This window comes from Dreissena polymorpha, chromosome 4, assembly GCF_020536995.1.
Source record: "Dreissena polymorpha isolate Duluth1 chromosome 4, UMN_Dpol_1.0, whole genome shotgun sequence".
In the NCBI taxonomy this organism is placed as follows: domain Eukaryota; kingdom Metazoa; phylum Mollusca; class Bivalvia; order Myida; family Dreissenidae; genus Dreissena; species Dreissena polymorpha.
Window position 1 is genome coordinate 102,026,415 of NC_068358.1, and position 23,028 is coordinate 102,049,442.

Sequence of the window (23,028 nt, forward strand, 5' to 3'; positions counted from 1 at the left end):
CAGTGGGCACATATGCACCAAACCCATTTTTAAAATATAGACATAAGAATGTATGAGCCTCGCTCTGAGAAAACTAGGCTAAATTGTCGTCCCAGATTAGCCTGTGAAGTCTGCTAATCTGTAATGACCTTAGTGACCAGCATATCTGTGAACACACAAGTTTCTTTCTTGGACTGCTATCTTCAGCCATAGGTTTTAATTTTATCTAAGTCGAAGAACAGGTTTAAAAATTTGGGTCTGGAAAAAAAGATACTGCTATCAATCCTATTGTTTTATTTGAATTTGTGGGTCAACAAATAGACTAGAATTGCATATGTGCACCTATATGCAGGCACCAGGGTTCGTGTGTATGTCACTCCTTGATGGGTTTAATGGAGACAATGGACTTGTCCATCTGTAAATATTCCAGCAGTCAAAGGTTCTTAGTTATAAGGTTAAGGTTATAACTTATAAGTTTGAATTAGGGCCATAACCAGCATTTCTAGACTGGCATTTTTCAGGCATTAAAAAAAAATATTTCGACAAGTTAACAACATCTGAAAGTGACTTGTTTCCTAATATCTATATGCCTATGTTGGAGGTTGACACAGGTCAAATATGGGAATACTACAACATGTATTGTAAGCACTCATAAGGCAGGTTGAAAATAACTTAACACAAATGATAAAGATCTGGAAAGGTCAAACTTAGGGATCAAAATTGAAAGATCGGCCAAATATAGCTGTCTCTGTCAAACCATGTTGTGTGGGCATCTATTTTCGTGACATAAATTCTATACACGTGTACATGAATTTATGTTATTCATCTCTACATGTATGCTTTAATTTCTTTAAAAAAATGTATGAACCTTTGTATATGGCTATAGTGAAAAAAAATGTTTTGAATAAATCAATATTCATGATTTTCAGATTCCAATCATTGTCCAACTGAACACTGAAGCTAATCTGCCAATTTTCCCTCTAGTTCTTGCCCTTGCATTTGGAGCATGCTTAGGAGGCAAGTAAAGAGAATCCTACATTGACTCAACATTATCAGAATTATTAAAGTTGGCTTTTCATCGTGATTGTTTACGGTATAGATGTATAAAACATTAAATTGTTATTTTTTTCTAAGTAGATTTAATGGAAAAAACATTATTCATTTGAGACACAACACCCTAAACAATTTTTGGAACACATCTTTTCAACAAGATTCAAGTGGACAGCTTAACATATACTCCATTAAAAAGTCTTCAACATTAAAATCAATCAAATTAAATCAATGTTGCCCAATCACAAAATGGTTCTTTGTGTACAGAATACACAATTTTAGTGCTGATTGTATATTAAACTTGGATATAGTTGTCATTAAAAGACATCCTGACTTGTCATATTTCAATATTAAATCACCGTTAAATGACATTTTAAATTACTATGGTCTATGTACTGTTAGTTTGCCCCTTGTAATAATCAGAAAATCACTTGAGAAATTTGCAAAAGAATGCTTATTTTTGTGTGTAGAACAAATAAGACATTGCATGATTTATATATAAAACAAAGCCCATCTTTTTATCATCTGAAAATGTTGTTTGCATTTAGGAAATGGCACAATAATTGGAGCCTCGGCCAATGTGGTGTCAGCAGGCATTGCAGAGCAGCATGGATATGGGTTCACTTTCTGGGACTTTTTTAAGTAAGTTTAAAAATTGATGACCTAATTACAAATGAGCCTTGCTCTGGGAAAACTGGGCTTAATGAATGTGTGTAAAGTGTCCTACCAGATTAGCCTGTGAAGTCTGCACAGGTTAATCAGAGACAACATTTTCCGCTATTATGAAATTTATTGTTTAAAGAAAGTCTCTTTTAAACAAAAAACCCGTTTAGACAGAAAGTGATGACCCTGATTTAGCAGTGCATACTACACAGGCTTATCTGTGACAACAATAAATGCATAAGCATTAAGCCCAGTTTTCCAAAGACAAGCGACACTTAATTAAAATCTTCTTGGATAGTTTTTCAACCCTTGTAAAGATAGACTGATTTGTTTTGCGATTTTTTTAACACAAATATGTATTATCGCTCTATTATTTAATCATCTGCATACATCATTTTAAAATTATTAGCTACTGGTAAGCCTTTAAAAGCTAGGCTGTATGGAAATATTTATTAGCATTAGGTAATTACTGGTGTGACATGTACAGTATAAAAATTAATAAAGTGACATGTACAGTATAAAAATTAAATATTTATTATTACATCATAAACAATTATCTTGAAGAATTGAAATACATAATATATGTTGAAAATAATGAAATAAGGTTAACTGGTTTTGCAAATACTAAATGTTGACTTGTGAAAACACTAAAATCAGTACATAAAAGCATTAACATATGTTGTGTAATACTCTGTTTTAGGGTTGGATTCCCAACAATGCTTGTGACTACTTTGGTTGCAATGGTGTACCTGATAATAGGGATCAACGTTGGACTGCAAAAACAACTGGTTCATAAATCTTAGTGGCTACTTTGTTGGGTGCCTTCGATGTGCCTACACTGCCCCTGGCGGATGAACCTTCCATTTTGTGCAATATGTGGACTGCCGTGTTCTTGTATTTTTATTATTATTATTATTATTATATCTTCTTGGCATTTCTTGGAGAATTAAAAGCAACGGCTCTGATCTAAAACTAGTATCCATGGACTGCACAGGCTAAAACTGAACGTCACTTAACACACACGCATGAAGCCCCTTTTTCCATGATAAAGGGTAATTTCTGTCATCTTCACATTCTTGGCTAATCAGTCATCATAAAACAGTTAAGTTCCAACTTAACCAAACATGGCACAAGTATTGATCTCTAACAAAGACGATACAGGAACACGCAATGCAACAAAATAAATTGTGAAATCAGTGAATTCTAAAGCAGAATGTTATAAACTGCTTAACCCTTTACCACTTAAATGTAGATACATTTTTTGACGCTTTTGAAGCGTCATAGAAAGTGACACTAAATTAAATACCTTTCTTACTGGATTCAAGTTTTAAAGGCTTCATTTCCAACCCTTAGATACTGATGAGCAGCAAATAGCATAAAACCTGAACAGACTGTGAGTTACTTGCAGGCTGTTCTGGTTTTATGCTGGTTGCAAATGCCATTTTCACTTTTCTTCTTATGGGGGAAAAAGTTGAACAACACAGTGTATCGGTGTCCTAGAATAAGGGTGGCTGTCAGTCTGGACATTTAAAGGTACGGCTTATCCCATTGCAGAAAGAATGCTGGACCAAAACTGATATATTAAAATATTACATGACTTGTAAATAAATGAGTCACACTCTGAGAAAACGGGGTTAAATGCATGTGCTTAAAGTGTCAACCCAGATTAGCCTGTGCAACTCAGGGACAACTCTTTCAGCCTATTCTGGATATTTGCTAAGAAGAGATTTTCTTTAAACAAAAAATTACATACAAGTGAAAAGTGTCATCCCTGATGAGCTGATGCAGACTGCACAGGCTATTCTGGAACAACACTTTACACACACGAATTAAACCATCTGTCCACAGAGCATGGATCAAATTAATTTGTTCTTTAGTCAAGCATGGTACCATTTTATTATTTTGTGTACATGTGTATAAATTTGTCACATTTGTCATTCAGATTCATTTTACTTTGATAGACGTTGTTCTATATTTGAGAATGGATCAGACCAACGTAAACAGCTATGTAGTCAATTGAATAAAAAGTTATACATGTAAGACAAAGTTCGGTTTTGATTCAATGCTTTAGAAATAGTTATTCCAAAGCATCATTCTTTATGATTAGACTCGCGCTATGTGAAAATGTGTCTTATGCCATATGTGGCCCGCATAGTTCAAGACCAGCCTGCGCATCCAGACAGTCTGTCCAGGGTCCGGTTTAATGAGAGCGACCATGGTCGGGTGACTATGGTTGTACCAGCGAATAATCGTCGTGCGACGATAACTGGGTTCAATAGAGAGCGACGATCGTCATTCGAGCGCATGTTGTTCGACATACTGTCGAGCGACCGCAGTCCACCCCTCACACCACGACTGCTAGTCGCTCGACGCTTTGTATGCACCCAAAACCCGTGCAAAATGCACGCTGATAAGTGCGAGATTCATCATGGAGGCCTCCATGCGACTTGTTCAACGAATGCGAAGACATTTTCAAAGACAGCGAGTTTTTAGAGATAGACTGAATCCGTTGGACATGTACACCGTTGTGCCACCACAGTCACGGCAACTTCCTCCTTGAACGCGACGAGTGGTCAGTTGGCGGCGGACGACCGTCTTTTTTATACCATGAATGGCACTGACTCGAATTGTTGCTGTCTTCGTCTTCCATTTTTAGCGTGTATTTTCACCGGCGGATGTTGATGGCGGAAGTGGTACGTTTCCTAAAAATAGCAACTACCACAACTGCAGTCGACTGACCACACCGTCGTGCGACCTCAGTCGCGGCAACTTGCTCCTTGAACACGACAAGTGGTCAGTTGGCGGCCGACGAGCGTCGGTCGACCACACAGTCGCGCGACTCCACTAGGGTTTTGTAGTTTTTTATTAAACCGGACCCGGGAGCTATGCTGTCTGCTAGTCATGTAAGGTTTTCCTGGTCTCATTAGTGAACAGGGAAGCTCCTTACCAAACTGATCAGATGGGTACGACGTAAGACCAATTATCGCATGACACAGCTCATAAGTAAATTTCAGTTATTAATTTCCTTTTAACTGTCTGCATATCCTTTATTTAAGGAATTTTATGACCATAAGTGAGCCTTATTCTGGGAAAATCTGGCTTAATGTGCATAGGTAAACGTTACAACTTTACAAGACGACTCTTTCCCCTTATATGGAATTTTTTATTTAAAGGAAGTCTGAAAAATTCTTTTAATGCATTAAGAGTTGTTTCTCCTAACATGGGCTAATCTGGGACAACACTTTTCTCATATGCATTAGGCCCCCTTTTCCCAAAGAATGGCTCATATTTGATGTGAACATTCTGTTTTAAATTGAATTTGTTAAAACATCGTCCTATACAAAACTTACCTCATCACAATCTGCCACTTTAATCAAACAACAAATCAAATGGGCTTACATTTGATTTTAATTTTCAAAATACAGAATAGTTCAGACTGAGACTGTACACATTCGAAACAAAGAACAATAATGCCTTTGTTTTCCTGTAAGCACACAAATTATGTTGTGAATCATATTTAAAAATAATAATTTATGTTATGTTTTATGTTCATACAGAGAATCCCCTAAAAGTACTTGTACAATATGATAAATGTACCAATTAATCACAAGCAAGTACAATTGCAAATGTCAAAACTTATGTACATGTACACAAGGCAAGTTCATTTGGCACATAAAATTGACAACAACCTCTGATTTGCTTAATTCATGTAAAGTAGCAATTATATAGAATTGAGTCAAGTACTTCTCCCTCCAGTTTTTTAGCAGCAGCCAGCATTTCTTACCTCATCCAGTAACATGTTCCTGAGACATGGGATCAGCGTATCTTCATACAAGCCAGCTCATCCAAGCAGTATGGTCAGGAGCTACTCTGTCAGCTACAAGACCACAAAACCATGCATTACGACTTTGTAGCGGACATTGTAGCTCCTGATAAGAATTCCAGGATGCGCAGGCTGGTCTGGTGATATGCTAACCCCAAATTGCATAAGACCCATATTTGCATGGCACTTGTCATTTTGTCTTTAAAAATCTCAATGCTACATCCTCTAACAGTGATACAGAGATTCCAAACCACTTCTGAAAAGATATTCCAGTAAATGTGATCCTTATTTTCGTAGTTACCATCAATCATCATCATTTCTTTTACGAACATTTTTTGCACCCTCTCCCAACTTTCTTTTTTTAAATGCAACAGGTCCGCCTTTGCTAGGGCCCAAGGAGGTAACACGCTTTTCCTTGAATTTCACTTTCTCTTCATTAGGCACTGGTATTTGTAAACACTCTACTTCTTTTATCTGTGGTAACTGAAGATCAATAACTTGTCTGAAACAAGCAATATTCAACGGTTTGTTGGATTTAATGATGTCATGTTTTGATCACCATCACTGTGTTTGACAAAGTACACTATGAGTTTGAAAGGAAAAAAACTTTTTTGTATTGTAAATTTGGACCCGGTATTCAGACCATATCATGAATGTGGGTCAAAAACCTAAAAATCACTTAAATTATATTCTGTTAATCAACATGTGTGGACTTATCATTAAATTAATAATTGGAACAGGACCAACACAATTTATGAATACAATAAAGCAACAGCAGATTTATTGGCATGTGACCAGGGGGGTCATTTGTATATAAATGCAGCAAAATAAAAAACTATCTATAAAAATAAGTTTTACATTCAAAGGGAGACAAGAAACCTTCGGAGACGGGTGATGCTCCCCAAAGTTTTTTTTGTCACAATATTGCACTATATATTCAGATAAAAGGAAACGTCTTGAGGGGCATAACTTTGGACAAAATAATACGATGAATGGTTTAGCAACTTGAAAATTTCAAAGGGCCATAACTCTCTAAACAAGAAACCGTCGGAGACGGGTGATGCTCCCCAAAGTTTTTTTTTGTCACAATATTGCACAATATATTCAAATAAAAGAAAACGTTTTGAGGGCACAGTAGTTGGGGGGGACAATAATTTTTTATATAAAATTTCGAAGGGCCATAACTCTGTGAAAATCATCCGACCAGAACCCACTGATAAAATGCACATCTCCTCTTGGTAGTGAAGCTTCCCATAAAGTTTCATTGAATTCCAGTCATTAGTTGCTGAGAAATAGCCCGGACAAGAATTGCACTATATGTACAGTTAATGGAAAATTTCTAAGGGCCCTAACTTTGTGAAAAATCATCCGACCAGAACCCGCTGATAATATGCACATCTCTTGGTAGTGAAGCTTCCCATAAAGATTCATTGAATTCCGGTCATTAGTTGCTGAGAAATAGCCCGGACAAAAATTGTGCATGGACGGACGGACGGACATAGGAAGCGGCGACTATATGCTCCCCCCAAATTTTTTGGGGGAGCATAAAAATCAGTTTAAAGGAGGTCAAATCACAGCCCTGGTGCCCAAACCCGTCCACATACTGTTTCTGTACACGGGCCCATGTTCCATACACGCCCCGAGCATTTCTGTCTTGAGCCTCATCCCCTGAGTCTTCACTCTCGTCAGGGGCAGGGAACTCCGGCTGGGACGGACATTCCCCAGGCAGAGGAATACTCTCTGGTCCCGGAGGTAGTGGAATCTCCTCTGGCTTGGAAGGCTGTAAAGGGGAGAGACAAATGTTTGATACAAGTTTTGCTCTGGGAAAACAAGATTTAATGCATGTGCTTAAAGTGTCATCACAGATTAGCATGTACAGCCTGCACAGGCTAATCAGGGACAACACTTTTTGCCTAAACTGGATTTGCGCTAAGAAGAGTCTGCCTTTAAACAAAAGTATAAAAACGTGGAAAGTGTCATCCATGATTAGCCTATGCGGACTGTTTCCATTGAGCGAGACTTATAATTTTTTGCAGAAATCAGTCAATATTCAGAGATATGTTATACCATGTATCATAGACTTTACTCTAAAGTCAGCAAGTTTTTAAAAACTTATTCAAATTGTATACAGAGCATTTCAAAAAATATTAGCGATGCAATTCAGTATATATTGGTTTCAATAGATATTTTTAGGATATTATCATAATAATTTAGACGGGCATTATTCAACGACTTCCAAAATTACCATGTGGGTGAGTTCTGTGCTTTGATTGGTGGGTTTTATCTTGTGTTTAAATACACATACATTTTAAAGATACCATTGTAATTAAAATGGGCATAATTAAATGACTTCCATTATTACCTCTTGGGTGAGTTCTGAGCTTTCATTGGTTGATTTATCTTTTCTGGGTGGAGCAAGACCCTGGTCCGCCAATGAGACATAGTTTTCTGGGGCTACCCAAATTGATGCTGCAAGAGGAAAGTTTCATGTATTATATGAGCTGTGCTCTGTAAACAGGGGTTTAATGCATGTGCATAAAGTGTCATCCCAGATTAGCGTGTGCAGTCTGCTTTTATGATTTTTTTTGTTAAAAAAGGTCTTCTAAGCAAAAATCAAGTTTAGGCAGAGTGTTGTTCCTGATTAGCCTGTGTGGACTGCACATGCTCATCTGGGGTAACACTTTACACACATGCATTAAACCCCTTTTTCACAGAGCATGACCCATATGCTTGTCAGGAGGCAGCTTATAACTTACTCAACCTTGACAAACATTTATCATGAGAGGTTAAAAAGCAGATTTGATAGTTCACAGCTTTTGAAAATTCACATAGGAGCATATGCATTGTACACCACAATTCCTCAGGAAAAAATTCTAAATCCAAACTAATATTAAAAAATTTCCAAGGCATTTAGTCGCAGTACAGAAATTATAGTTTGTGACCTTTGACCTTGAAATTGAGACTCTGACCTTTATGTCGATTAGTATTTATTGAATGCAACACAACAATTCGTATTGTGAAAAAATTATTCCATGTAAAATTAACACACTCTAAGGTATTAAAAATCTTACAATATCTTTTTTATTTGCCCTTAAATTGTAACATTGATCTTTAAACCAGAACCAATTATAATGAAAAAAAAAAGAAATTGAAAAGGGAAACAATCCTACAATAAGTTCTGTCATATAAATAAAAATCCCTCACTCTAGGAAAATCGGGCTTAATGCATGTGTGTAGTGTGGTCCCAGATTAGACACTTTTGCGTAGACTGGGTTTTCGTATAGAAGAGATTTCCATTTAAAAATTCCACAAAAGCTCAAATTGTTGTCCCTTCTTAGCCTTTGCAGATTGTACAGGCTTATCTTGGTCAAAACTTAACATCCATGCAAAAAGCTCCAATTTCAAAGAGAAAGGTTAATTTTGAATGCAAAAAGCCATTTAAAAAAATGTTTCTCAATCTTCACAAAACAATGTGTTAATAACTACAGTTCAACTTAACTCTTGCTACACTAGTCAAGTCTAGTGAAGCAAACCTAAATGTTTTTTGTTTTTTAAGGAGGGTCAGAAATATTGACCAAAATGTTTTGGCACCTGATTATTGAAAACCATGCTCGTTAGAACAGTATGTTTCCTTTCAAAAACCCTGTTAGCCCATAACATCAATTTGAAACAGGAATTTGTATTACCAGCAATTGGCAGTTGACTGCAATTTTTCGTATAGTACCAGTTTATTACAAATCAAGACAGCTTGTCTTCCTTCATAATTTATTATACTCTGAAAGATACTCTGATAGTCACTTATTTCATCTCAAAGATTATGGTGCTGTACATAAGAGTATTTATGTTGTTAAGATTGTTAAGATCACAGACAATTTTCATTCCAAGCTTGTAATATTTAATTAATTAATTATTGCAAACTTTGTTGCAATATGAGAAATTACCTTGCTAAAGATAATCCTTATAAGCAATGTCAGAATTTTTAAAGAAACAGGGCAGGATTTGGAAGACGGACATTATGATTTGAAATTCAGCAAACTGGGATCTGATAGAATATATAGACATGTGTTGCAGCCCATTTACAATAGCTACCAAAACACAGCAAGTGAAAGAAAAAAACATTAAATTATATGGTTGCGTTAAAATGCCAAATTTCATGACAAGAATAGAGACAACTTTGAAGGAATACCCTCATTTGCCCTTAATACATGGAATTTCAACCCTCACAGTCACACAAGACCTTTATACGATTTACATACCCCCGGTGACAGTGTTCCAGTAGTATGGGTATCCCATGTCAGAAAGGGCCTCATACCACTCCCCCTCTGCCCCAGAGTCTCCCTTTTCTTCACTCCCTTCTAGGGGCTCTGGCTTAGGGATGAACCCTTCTGGTAGCTGGGGCCCTTCTTCCACTGTAAAACAGGTCCCAATATATGAGCCTTGTTCTGGGAAAGCAAGGTTAAATGCATGGGCATTAAGTGTTGTCCCACATTAGCCTGTGCAGTCTGCACAGGCTAATCAGGAGCAACACTTTTCACCTACATTTTTTTTTTTGAAGAAACCTCCTTTATAAAAAAAATCTTAAAAAGTGGAAATTGTTGTCCCTGATTAGCCTGTGCAGACAGCGCAGGCTAATCTGGGATGACACTAGGCACATGCCTTTAGCCATCTTTTTTACAGAACAACTCATATGTTGCGAACTGCAGAACACTTTCAGCTGGAAAGTCAAATTTGGGCCGGGTATATGATTAGCCAATAACACTCTGGTTCACAGTTGTTGCTACTGATTGAAGTATCAACATAATCAACATAACATAATCAACATTAACAGATCAATAATCAACAAATATGCAAATGGATTCCCCTTTGTACAATTAACAAGAACCACTAGTAAAACAAGTTTGCCCATTTGATCAGTTGTTCAACATATGGAACAGAAAGAAAAAAAGGCCAATATTCCATAAATCATCTGTTGCAACTGTGTTTATTACTTATCTTGGTTAATTTGATTCTAAAATAAATGTTTTTATCAATTGATACCTACTGGAGAACAAGAATTATGGCAATGCCAAAAGAACAAGTTTTCAATGTTTTAGTTATTAATTAAACTGAAACAAGAGCACCGCATAACGGTGGCGGGTGCAGTTTTGATAAATGAAAGCTTGACAGAATTTTTTATTTTATTTTAGAGGTCACAGTGACCTTGACCTTTGACCTAGTGACCCTAAAATGGGTGTGGCGTGTAGAACTCATCAAGTTGCATCTACATATGAAGTTTCAAAGTTGTAGGTTGAAGCACTTTGATTTTAGAACCAATGTTTAAAACCTTTACAAACCTTGACACGGACGGCGGACACGACGAGCTGGCTATGACAATACTTCGGGTTTTCTCCGAAAACAGCCGAGCTAAAAATGACGCAATCCAGGGCTAGGTCTGTATGCATGCTACTTACACACAAAATAACAGTGCAAAACCTCCATGCAAAAAGTTATTTAGTGGAAAACAGTTTTTCTTTTCTTTGTAACCATGATTCAACTTGTCCCAAATTCAATCCCAGGACGGTCTTAATGTATGCTACCATATTAAAAACTTTAAAAACATTGAACTAAAGCTATTCAGCAGATACAGTTTTTCTGTTTTCCTTTAAGAAACAGTGTCCTTAATCTTGACCCATCTGGTCCCAACTGGAATCCCAAGCTAGGTATACAGGGAGGTATTGACCAAATGTCTGACAAGGTTTCAAACAAACCAAACAATGTGTCTGACAGGTTCTTTGGAGGTTTTGCTGATTCTAAAACTCAAGTTCGTTAGCAGAAACTGTTTAAAAAAATATTTTTAGTTACAGTGACCTTAGCCTTTAAGCGAAAGGCACAAAATGAACGTCCATGCTAGGTATGCATAAAAGCAACCAAAACACTAAATTTCAGAGCAATACATCTACCAAAACTAAAGCAGTTGAGCTTATACCATTCTTTATATATTTAGTAACAGTGAACCATTACTTGACATTTTGTAAATACAATCCCAAACTGGGTCTTTATGCAGTATCAGTTTCTTCATCAAGATTGATGAATGCAAACTAAAGTGATTGTCCAGAAACCACCTGCTGTTTTTCTAATTCAAGTAACTGTGACCTTGACCTGACTTTCCCCAAAAGGAATTCCCAAGCAAGGTTTTCATGCGAGCTACATACACACACACACTTTCAAAGCAATACTTCCATCCATAGTTAAGTAATTTAGCAGAAACTGTGTTGTTATTTTCTATTTTCAGTTACAGTGACCTTGACCCTACATGCCCCAAATACGATCCCAAGCTCTGTCTCCAGGCAAGCTGGCTATATCCGCATTTGATCATGATTGGACAATACAACTTAAGTTAGATTTTGTGAATGAAAACTATTAGACGTTAAGAGGACAAAAAAGGTTGATGTGACACAATTTAGAGGCCATAACTAACTTATTTCTCAAGTAATTTGTGATTTTGCTGAATATGACATGGGTAAAAAAGTGTGTAACCTATAAACATAATCATGAATTTTGGTGAAGATAAACTTGTTGAACTTTGAGAACTGAAACCATACTAGTATACTGCTGGTGGACGGATATCAACAATCCTTTAACAATATATATGAGCCGTGCTCTGAGAAAAAGGGGTTTAAAGCATGTGCGTAAAGTGTCATCCCAGATTAGCCTGTGCAGGCCCCACAGGCTATTCAGGGATGACACTTACCGCTTTAATGGTATTTTACATTTATTGAAAGTCTCTTCTTTGCAAAAATCCAGAAAAGGCAGAAAGTGTTGTCCCAGATTAGCCTGTGCAGACTTCAGAGGCTAATCTGGGACCGAACTTTATGCACATGCATTAAACCCCTTTTTCACAGAGCACGTCCCATATCAAGCATTCTTTTATATAAGGTGGAATATGTGGGGTTGGGTGGTGGAGAGATTATCAAGACATTGAATTAAAATATTAAGGCACACTGTCACTGATACATAACAAATAGACTGGAAACTGTAATAATTCCTCACCCAGCGGTACTTTCACATTGTATTGTTTTGCAAGTTCAGGGTTGTCTTCTAGGTCTCTCTTGAATGCCTCCATGGCTGCCTGTGCATTAACAAGGAAGGAGCATTAAAAAGTAGCATATGATGATAACCTCAGATATAACAGCCATGTACAAGGTTGTCATGTTATAAAAAAGGTGTCTGCCTGCTCTGGGAGAAATGGAATCAGTCTCTTTAGGACAAAAACAGGTCTTAATGCATGTGCATAAAGCATCACCCCAGATTAGCCTGTGCAGTGTGCACAGGTTAATTAGGGACAAAACTTTTCATCTACACTGGATTTTCTTTTAAAACAGACATCCTTTTAACAAAAGATTTTTAAAAAGCGGATTTTGGCGTCCCATAAAAGCCTGTGCAGACTGCAAAGACTAATCTGGGATGACATTATATACACATGCATTATTCAAAGAATGAGGCTAGAATGTTCTTTTTCAAGGACCCCGAAGAACTGAATATAACTACACACTAGGAAAAGGTCACAAGAGTACCATAATAAGTCTTTTGGGGTTTTCATTCCCCAGGCAATATATGCCTTGATCAGACAACCACATCAATTATCTATATTTGGTAAAAGATCCATACTTGTTCAGTACAAAGCACAAATCTTACTTTTTCCATTTTGTTGAGATATGCATTGTCTTTTTGTTTTTTCTTTTCTGCTTCAACTCCTTTCTTCTTAGCCTGAAAAATGGACAAATGAAATAAATAACATGCATATCAATTTGATTTATATAATCAAATGCATAGGCATTGGACATTATTGAAAGCAATCGATAACAATGTCCTACTGCATAACATATTGAAAACAGCAATGTATAAAGATTTAAATTGACAAAGTTCATAAATAAATGGAAGAAAAATCGGAAATTGTATGGTATAGAAACATAAGAAAATTATGCATTTTTTTTTATTTTAAATAATTTAAACTAGCATAGGAAACATAAATGATGAACAACTAAAGGTTCTACTTAACTTCTAAGATGATATTGTCACTGCTGACAAACATGTTTAGATATATACCTCTTCAATTTTGAGTTTAACATTTTCTTGATGTCTTTTGCCTTTTTCGTGAAAATCAACACTCTGAAAAAACAAGTTATTTTCAGCTCTTTATAAGCAATTCATCAACCTAAGTTTTAAATCAAAGTCATATAAATTTATTAAAGCACATGTTTGATATCTTTGAACACTGATGCTGACATAGCATGTGTTCAATGAATAAAATCACATATATGATTATTGATAAAGTTGAACTTGAATGATCAAATCTCATGTGTTCAAATTAATAAAATTACAGAAACACAGTGAAACAAGATGCGTTTGTGAAACACAATGTCCCCCTATATGATGATTGACCTTAAAGGATGACCTTGACCTTGACCCTTCACCACTCAAAATGTGCAGCTCCATGAGAAACACATGCATTTCAAATATAAAATTGCTAGCTTCAATATTGCAGAAGTGACATTACATGAGCAATTTTGACCCATATATTTGACCTTGAAGCATGACCTCGACCTTGACCTTTCACCACTCAAAATGTGCAGCTCCATGAGATACACATGCTTGCCAAATATCAAGTTGCTATCTTCAATATTGCAAAAGTATTCATAAAATAAGTGATTTGGGCCACATATATTTGACCTCTGACCTTGAAGGATGACCTTGACCATGACCTTTCATCACTCAAAATGTGCAGCTCCATGAGATACACATGCATGCCCAATATCAAGTTGCTATCTTCAAGATTGCAAAAGTATTCATAAAATAAGCGATTCGGGCCACATATATTTGACCTCTGACCTTGAAGGATGACCTTGAACTTTCACCACTCAAAATGTGCAGCTCCATGAGATACACATGCATGCCAAATATCAAGTTGCTATCTTCAATATTGAAAAAGTATTCATAAAATGAGCGATTTTGGCTACATATATTTGACCTCTGACCTTGAAGGATGACCTTGACCTTTCACCACTCAAAATGTGCAGCTCCATGAGATACACATGCATGCCAAATATCAAGTTGCTATATTCAATATAGCAAAAGTTATTGCAAAATGTTAAAGTTGGCGCAAACCAACCAACAGACAAACCAACAGACAGGGCAAAAACAATATGTTCCCCACTACTATAGTGGGGGACATAAAAATAGTTGAAAGATACATTTCTATGAAATTTGTTTTCACAATTTAAAATAAATAATTTAATTTGAAACAAAACAAATTACATTTAGAAACCAACAATATATTTACCGGTTTGTTGTCAGTAATCCAGCATTTGCAAAACGCACAGAATTTTCTTGGTTGTGATTTCCAGTATTCTGACCTGCAATAAACAAGGTAAAAAATGTTGTTAATAAATTATTAAATAAAGTTAAATGTAGCAATTATAACGATTTTTTTTGGAGAAAATTCTGCATGTGGTTAAATGATGAGCTAAACTTCTGCAAACATGTTAGGGTACTGATTAGACTTTATTAATGAATATTGTATAAATTATATACAGCGATATTATATTCAAATAAGTTTGAATACAGAATGTGTAATTTTGCATAGATTAAAGGATATGGAACTATAAAAAAGTTGAAAATCAAACATTTAAATGTGGGCAGAGACCTCAGGTAAGTAGGAAAGAATTTCTCGCTCATCCTTATTCCAAGATCAACTTAATAATTAGTGACAGCTTTTTAGATCAACTGTCACGAAGTTACATGGTGAGCTTATGTGACCCTGTGATGTCCGGTGTCCGTATGTGTGTGCGTGCGTGCGTCCGTCAAGAATTTGTTTGTGTAGACAGTAGAGGTCACAGTTTTCATCCAATCTTTATGAAATTTGTTCAGAATGTTTATCTTGATGAAATCTGGGTTGGGATTGTATTTGGGTCATCTGGGGTCAAAAACTAGGTCACTAGGTCAAAAACTAGGTCACTAGGTCAAAAACTAGGTAACTAGGTCAAATACTAGAAAAACCTTGTATAGACAATAGAGGTCACAGTTTTCATCCATCTTTATTAAATTTGGTCAGAATGTTTATCTTGATGAAATCTGGGTTGGGATTGTATTTGGGTCATCTGGGGTCAAAAACTAGGTCACTAGGTCAAATAATAGAAAAACCTTGTGTAGACAATAGAGGTCACAGTTTTCATCCAATCTTTATAAAATTTGATCAGAATATTTATCTTAATGAAATCTGGGTTGGGATTGTATTTGGGTCACCTGGGGTCAAAAACTAGGTCACTAGGTCAAATAATAAAAAAACCTTGTGTAAACAATAGAGGTCACAGTTTTCATCCAATGTTTATGAAATTTGGTCAGAATGTTTATCTTGATGAAATCTGGGTTGGGATTGTATTTGGTTAGTCAGGTGAGCGATTCAGGGCCATCATGGCCTTCTTGTTTATAAACAAGGCTCTCAGGGGGGTGGTAGTTTTTTGTATGTCTACAGTTGTTTATAGTGAAACATTGTGAATACTTTTAGTCACATTTTTAGTTCAATCTGAATGACACTTGCTGAGTGCAAATGTTGTTATAATATCTTCATTAAGTATACTCAATTAGCTTTAATAATATTATCTTCAAACATGGTGACAATCTTTATGAGCATAATATTTTTTGCTCTTGGTGAACTTTTGTGATCACTGTTTGTCAATTGTCTGTCTTCCATTGTGCGTCATGAATATTTGCCTTGTTAACACTGTAGCGGCCACATTCATTGTCGGATCTTCATGAAATTTTGTCAGAAGATTTGTCCCAATGATATCTTGGACGAGTTCAAAAATGGCTCAGGTCTGTTGAAAAACATGGCCACCAGGGGGCCATTTGTTTTTAATTCTTTATGAAACTTGGTTTGAACATTTGTTCCATTGATATCTTGGGCTGCAAAAAACAGGTCATTTCTTTTTATCTCAGGTCAGCGACTTTGGGCCTTTCAGGCCTTCTTGTTATAAATAATGTGACATATAAATGACTACATCATTGTACTAAACTTGCCACTTACCATTCTAGTGGTTCTTTGTGCCATGATTTTTACATATAACAGTTTTCCTTCACTGCATACTAGGCAATCATGGCTGAAGGAAAGGAGTGTGCTCTGGCTATGAAATTTTGTCAGAATGTTTATCTTGATGAAATCTGGGTTGGGAATGTATTTGGTTAGTTAGGTGAGCGATTCAGGGCCATCATGGCCCTCTTGTTTTGTTTACTAGCTAAAGAAATAGCTGTATTTGTTCATAAGCATGCCTCATAGAGAAAATATTTTCTTGTTTTCTCTAATATTCTTTACTGAAATTGCTTGTTACAAATCCTCATTAACTATATCCTCATTTTGATTACTGTAGCCTTGTTTGAATTGTTCTTTTTACTACTGGTATGTGTCTCGTTTGCCTGATCATGTTTATTCAATTTCGCCGCTTATTCTGTTTGGTTTAATGAATAAAAGTTGCAGTCTTTATCTATTTATATGCTTTTAGATTCATAATATAAAAAACATGCTGAGTTGATATACTTAAACATGTTTATCTTACGGAATAATTACTGAAAATGCAAGAGTCTTAATCTGCAAGAAAACATGCATTGTTGCCAATATAAATGGATTTTTGGTAATTAAATATCTATAAAGGATTTCAAACATAATTTGAAGCCCAAATCTACTAAAAATCCATTTTAATATTTAATTAGCTATTCAACTTCTTCTTCACATTTGCGTTTTTTGGTACATTTTCTTGCAGGTGCTGGGGCAAGACATTATTAATATAAAATTAATTTTTGTGGTCAATCTCCAACAATATTTGGATTTTTAGAGTTTTATTTATTGTGTTAAAAAAACAAACTTGGAAAGTACTAGAAAACAACTGATATTTATTTTTGTGTCTTAAATTCCAATTATATAAAATGATTTAAACTAAATAGTAAATTAATTGCTGATTTTGATGGTACATGTATGTCAGATCTTTGATTATTCATGTTTGATTTTATTTAAGTATCCCTTACTCACATAGTATTGGTCCTTCTCGTTGTATCATGCCTTTAACAAAAAACCTTCAATAAGTGCTGGAAAGTTTTTTTTTTTTTTTTTTCAAATTTAGAAGTTTTAATTTATTTGATGGTTATCTATGACTTAAAACGATCATTCATTTGGTGTTTGTTGGGAAGTAGGTCATATTTATTCCAGGTTGATGCTATGAATTTTTAATTACATAACACAATTTTGTTAGTTTGTTTATGGATTAATGGAAGCTTTATCAAATGTTTTATATTCTGCTTAACTTTGAATAAAATGTAGAAATATTTTAAGATAAGCAAGTTACTTTATTTAGAACAAGCACATGCGCATAGTAACAAATCTTAGCAACAAATCAGAAGGGCCGATACTATGAGACGATTGTATGTGAAACAGAAAACTACAGCGAGCCTAGTCTAGCCAGTATTTGTGTTAAACATTGCTAAATTATCCCTTACTTTCATAGTATCGGCCCTCCTCTTGGTATGGTTCCTTAAACGAAAAACATTCAAGAAGTGCTGGAAAATTAATATTTTTTCAAATTTTAGAAGTTGTAAGTTATTTGATGGTCATCCTTGACTATTACGACGATCATTCTCATGATTTCTGGTGTTTATTAGAAAGAAGGTCATGTTTATTCTAGGGTGATGCTACGATTTTAAAATTACGTAACACACACATAAGACTTTTTTGTTAATTTATTAATAGTAGCTTTATCAAATGTGTTACACCCTGCTTATTTTTCAATGAAATGTAAAAATATTTTAAAAACAAAATGAGCAAGAGTTTCGTTTTTACTATTTATAGAACAAGCACGTGTGCATAGTAAAAAATAGTAACAACCAATCAGAAGGGCCAATACTATAAGAGAATGTGTACATGAAACAGATTACTAAAGGGAGCTTAGTCTAGCCAGTATTTTGTGAAAACATTGCCGATTTAAATGCAGTTTTCCTTGTTAAGTCCAAGAATGTACATTGAACTTTATATTGACATATAACACATGAATGTTTTTGTATTTTTCACTTCCAAAATTCGAATGTTTTCATTAAAATGGCCGATACTCTGGTAACCATAGATTTACATATAACACATGCGTGTTTTTGTTTACTTCTTAAATTCGTTTGTATTCATTAAGAGGGCGATACTACGGAAAGACAATTGCTACTAGTATATTGACAGAATACAGTGTTGCCGGCTTAAATTTACCTGTAAATGGTCCAAAATCATGTCTTAATAACATGCAGTCATGGATCCATGCAACGATTTCTACAATTTATATGAATAAACAAATATCATTTTATCGCGTGCTCACGGCATTGCTCGTGGTAAAGAAAAAGTAAGTTAGTGGTGAAATGTATGTTGTATCATGATCCGAAACTGCAATCCGGATAATGCATCTACAGACAAAACATTAATTGCACGTCTCATTTATGCTTCAATCAGGTTATCCATACCAGAAAATTACTTACATAACTTGTGTATTTCTGTGTTTAAGAACATAAAACTCTCATCAATCAATAGAATATAATAATTGTTTTCATTTATATTTTTTGATGTTAGTGTTGAATCAGAGTTCGGCGTCGTTGTCGTCTACCGAATTTCTCATCGTTTCCGTCCTCTGTTTAAAAACCTATTGTTGCATTTTTCAATTGGTATTGGGGAAAACTCCACTAAGATTAAAATTAAATAACTTTCTTGATGATTATGTCAAAATTTGTATATATTTTAAGGAGCAAACGCCACTTACTGTATCCATTTTTCTTGGCATTTGTTGTAAATTCGAAGTTTGTGAGGTCTTTCCGTGAATATTATGTGAGGACCCAGAGTGTGTCCCAGCACTTCCACTTAATTTATTTTACGAAAGTTTGGAAAAAAATGGAACTATGCAATCCCCAGCTTTTTAGCTTTATTGAAACGGATTCAGCTTTAATTTGATCATGTTCTGTTGGTGTGCGTGTAGGCGGGGGGGGGGGGAGAGTACCCGGAAGGTCACTTGATCAAGGGACCTATGCAAACAATATATTGCTTGTATACGAACGTTGACGAGTGACGTCACGCGCACCTGCTAAATGACCCGAGTTTCTACTGGAGGGCAAAAAGCGCATATACAGAAGCTCTATCTCAATATCTATCTCATAGTACTGCCTTGACAAAATCAACGTTTTTGTTGATAATCATGCATAATATCAAATATAATTTTAATTATGATGTCTGAAAAGACATAAGCATGCAAGGAACTTTATTTTTGAATAATATTGTTATTATTTTTTTTTGCTTCAAACGAACTCGGGAGTGGAAAACCATTTAAGAGCACATACGGTATATGGTTACCACAAAATTTCTCTACTTGCACTTCTTTGCGACCATTTGAAGTTAAAACAAGTCTCAGAAATTGTAATTCTTTCAGAATAAAATAGATTTAATGAACGAAAACAATTGAGGATGAAGACAAACAACAAATAGATAGATTTTATCTTAGCAACATACCTGTATGCATGTAGTAACCTCTATATGTCTAAAAAAACTAACCTTGTTACACATTAAATAAATTTTATCGATTAATGTTATTGATTTATTTAATTGTTACACCAGTTTTGACACTCTGTGTTGCAGCATAGGTGTTAAATTGCACCTTTGTTCATCACAAATCGATTATCTCGTTATGATCGGAGACCGTCCAGACAAAGACAACAGGGTGTCATAAACCAAGGCACATTGGGTCCATGCCATAAACCACATGTTGCAGACGATTGTCTGTTCATTAAACACAATTCATGACATCTCTTGGCATTTTGAGAAATCAGTAAAGCCAAATTTTAAAGCAAAAAGAAAAGTGGCTTCAATAAAATATTTCAACATTACAAAATGACGAAATCTGTCAGAAATGGATTAACAGGAACTAGTGCATTATATTAGCCAGTTAATTGAATCATTATAATACAGTGTTCAATAAATATAATTTTAACATATTGTGCAGTATTACTGCTACGTAATTAAGGGATCCGGCAAATGTAAACTTCGCTAGTACGTGTAAAGATTTTACGTTACTTCAGTGTACACAATACCATCATGAAAAGAAGCTATCACAATATGGTAAAAAATACTTGCGTTAAAGAAATGAAATTTATAATGTGTTTATAATAGAATGCTAGACTTTAAATTATCACTAATTATCACTAGCACGGACTCTAGATGACAATATACGCTCCGTGTCACTAGTAAAGAGATTTCAATATACATGCGAAGACAATTCAATTTGCATAATATGCAGGTTTTTTTCCGCGTTTGTATGATAAAATTTATTAGCATTGGCATTCAATGTTAACGAAACGAAAATTTATTGATTGGAAAAGTATATAACCATAACATTTTTTTTTTTTTATGTATTCCGTTTTTGGCTTTGTTTGATAATTGATTAAATGCACCTCTTACAAGCTGATGAAAAAAAACCTATCCATACCACGAATAATTATTATCAAATTAATAAGTGTTTTATTATTTTTGCAATATCATTTATTAAAGTCTACTATCAGAAACAATAAGGCAATTTCATTGTTTTGTTTTGTGGGATTGTCAGTATTTAGTATTCCCACCACGTTTACTCTGATGCTTATAACTACATTGTTTTTATGAAGAGGGATCGATATATATATGTGAATATACATATATTGGTACTAAATATAATATATTAGCACTATTTTTTTTAAAGATATTCATTTTTATTTCGCATTTGTTATCAAAATATTGACGAAGCAAAAGCCCTTTATACATGCTTTACGTTACTGTAACCAGTGTTTTTGCCCTCCAGTCAATGCGCATGCGCGGAAATATCGAAATGTAAACAATAACAATCAACGTTCGTATAGGTCCCTGCTTGATCGGTACGGTGACCAGGCCCGTACCCAGGCCATGGGCCCGGGGGCCCGGCCCCCCCAGCTGGCTGTCGAACTATGATTTTTTTTATAATCGGCCCACTGCAATTTTTTCTCCCGTGCAAGGGCCCACAGCACACTTTCCCTCAAAACAAAAGAGCAGCTTTGTTTTATTGTCCCTGATAAACAAGGGGATTAACGCTCGCCAATCGAGATAAGCCTTTAGGCAATGTTTTCTTATCGCCTTGTAAACACATCCCCGATCAGTCCCCCATTGTGATCATGAATGCTTCATCTATCGATGATTGATGTAACATGTATTTTGATAAGTGCAGCGAATGGAAGCAACTGCTACAGGAGGATGTAGACTATGGTCTGATAATTGCCGACTCAAGTTTTTTTTCCATCTTTGAGAAGGCCCTAGACGTATTTTTCCCTTCTAAAAGTTTAATTGTTTTTTTTAAACATTTTATTGGGAATTTTTAAGTCCCAATATATACTTTTTGCATTGAGAATAGGGCCCTGAATTTGAACCGGAACAAAAACACTGACAAAGGTATTAAAACTGAGTATTTATCATTTTTGAAAGGAAATCACTGAAAAAGACTACGTTGAGATAGTTAACATGTTTGTTTAAAAGAAAAACAGATACATAAATTTGCCGAGCAACAGATAAGAATTAGGCAGAATTCAGTATTTAAAATAATTGAGTACCGAGAATTGAGTAATATCAACCTATTAATGGCTCATTGGTAAAAAAATGAAAATTGAAACAACAAATCGATTTCATTATATAAGTTAACCTGATCCAGTGTAGAAAAATATTGTATAATAAAATTATCTCTTTCCTTGAATTTGTTTGAAAACAGTAAAATATGTTAAATTGATTATTTAAGACTTTTATTATTTCCCCCAAAAATTAGGCATTTCGCGCATTTTTTTCCTCAAAAATGGCAAGGTCTTTCCCCAAAAATCAAATTAAAAAAACCTGTGACGTTATTGATTTGTGAAAAAAAATGGTGGAAGCAACACGAGAGTTGATGTGGATAATCGTCAGTTTAAACCTGTAAATTTCGGAAATCTAAAGCTTTTAATATTGTTGTGAATTCACACCAATGTTTAAAGCTTAAGACTTCCGAAATGTGCTGATTTACTTGTTATATTCCATTAATTCATATCACAAAATACGTTTTTATAAGCATTAAAATTCACCTTGCAAAGTGCCAAATTAAAAAAAGTATATATATATAGGGAGAGGGGACCCCTCCCAAACCTTCCCCGGTTGGGCCCCCCCCCCAGTAAAAAAAATTCTGGGTACGGCCCTGGTGACCATCAACAAAGCACACGTGCGCCACCGGAACGAGCATTGGGACCGGATGGCCTATGTGAGAAGCGCGTGTGCCAGCCACTGCTTGACCTTGACAAGTGAATACTCAGTCAAGTTCACAGCCCGTTTGCTAATTGCCTTATTGTTCCTGCGAAACACAACTTCTACAACTCTTTGATGACCTGGCACGAAATATGATATCTGGAAAACAAACTGATCTAATATTGCTTGATTTCAGCAAAGCGTG

General features: G+C 35.3%; 2 protein-coding genes and 1 long non-coding RNA gene across 7 annotated transcripts in view; 1 reads left to right on the plus strand and 2 right to left on the minus strand.

The window, feature by feature from the left end:
- The window catches only part of LOC127877340 (P protein-like), a 43,566-nt gene extending 39,828 nt beyond the window's left edge, over positions 1-3,738 (plus strand). For 4 of the 5 annotated variants that reach the window (XM_052423077.1, XM_052423076.1, XM_052423078.1 and 1 more), the window contains exons 19-21: positions 909-996; positions 1,578-1,671; positions 2,393-3,738. In XM_052423077.1, coding sequence (XP_052279037.1) covers positions 909-996; positions 1,578-1,671; positions 2,393-2,495 — 285 coding nt within the window. In that variant the 3' untranslated portion in view covers positions 2,496-3,738. The remainder of the gene's footprint in view (positions 1-908; positions 997-1,577; positions 1,672-2,392) is intronic. The other variant, XM_052423081.1, reaches the window with a different exon arrangement.
- Positions 2,744-19,178, minus strand: LOC127877341 (WW domain-binding protein 4-like). Its single transcript, XM_052423082.1, has 9 exons — positions 19,052-19,178; positions 14,835-14,907; positions 13,601-13,663; positions 13,190-13,261; positions 12,545-12,623; positions 9,772-9,924; positions 7,878-7,984; positions 7,120-7,295; positions 2,744-6,017 (listed from the first exon to the last, which is right to left on the minus strand). Coding segments are annotated over exons 1-9 (924 nt in total). The 5' UTR covers positions 19,054-19,178; the 3' UTR covers positions 2,744-5,818.
- Positions 14,228-14,695, minus strand: LOC127877342 (uncharacterized). The gene is made up of 2 exons (XR_008048366.1): positions 14,523-14,695; positions 14,228-14,376 (listed from the first exon to the last, which is right to left on the minus strand). It is a non-coding gene; the product is annotated as an uncharacterized LOC127877342 (long non-coding RNA).
- Positions 19,179-23,028: the final 3,850 nt, after the last annotated feature.

Bases quoted from the DNA above. Each gene is read 5' to 3' on its own strand.
- LOC127877341 (XM_052423082.1), bottom strand. The intron at 13,664-14,834 runs GTAAATATATTG...TTGTTTTTTCAG, and splicing joins GGATTACTGACAACAAACCG to AGTGTTGATTTTCACGAAAA. The intron at 9,925-12,544 runs GTGAGGAATTAT...CCTGTTTTACAG, and splicing joins CAATGTGAAAGTACCGCTGG to TGGAAGAAGGGCCCCAGCTA.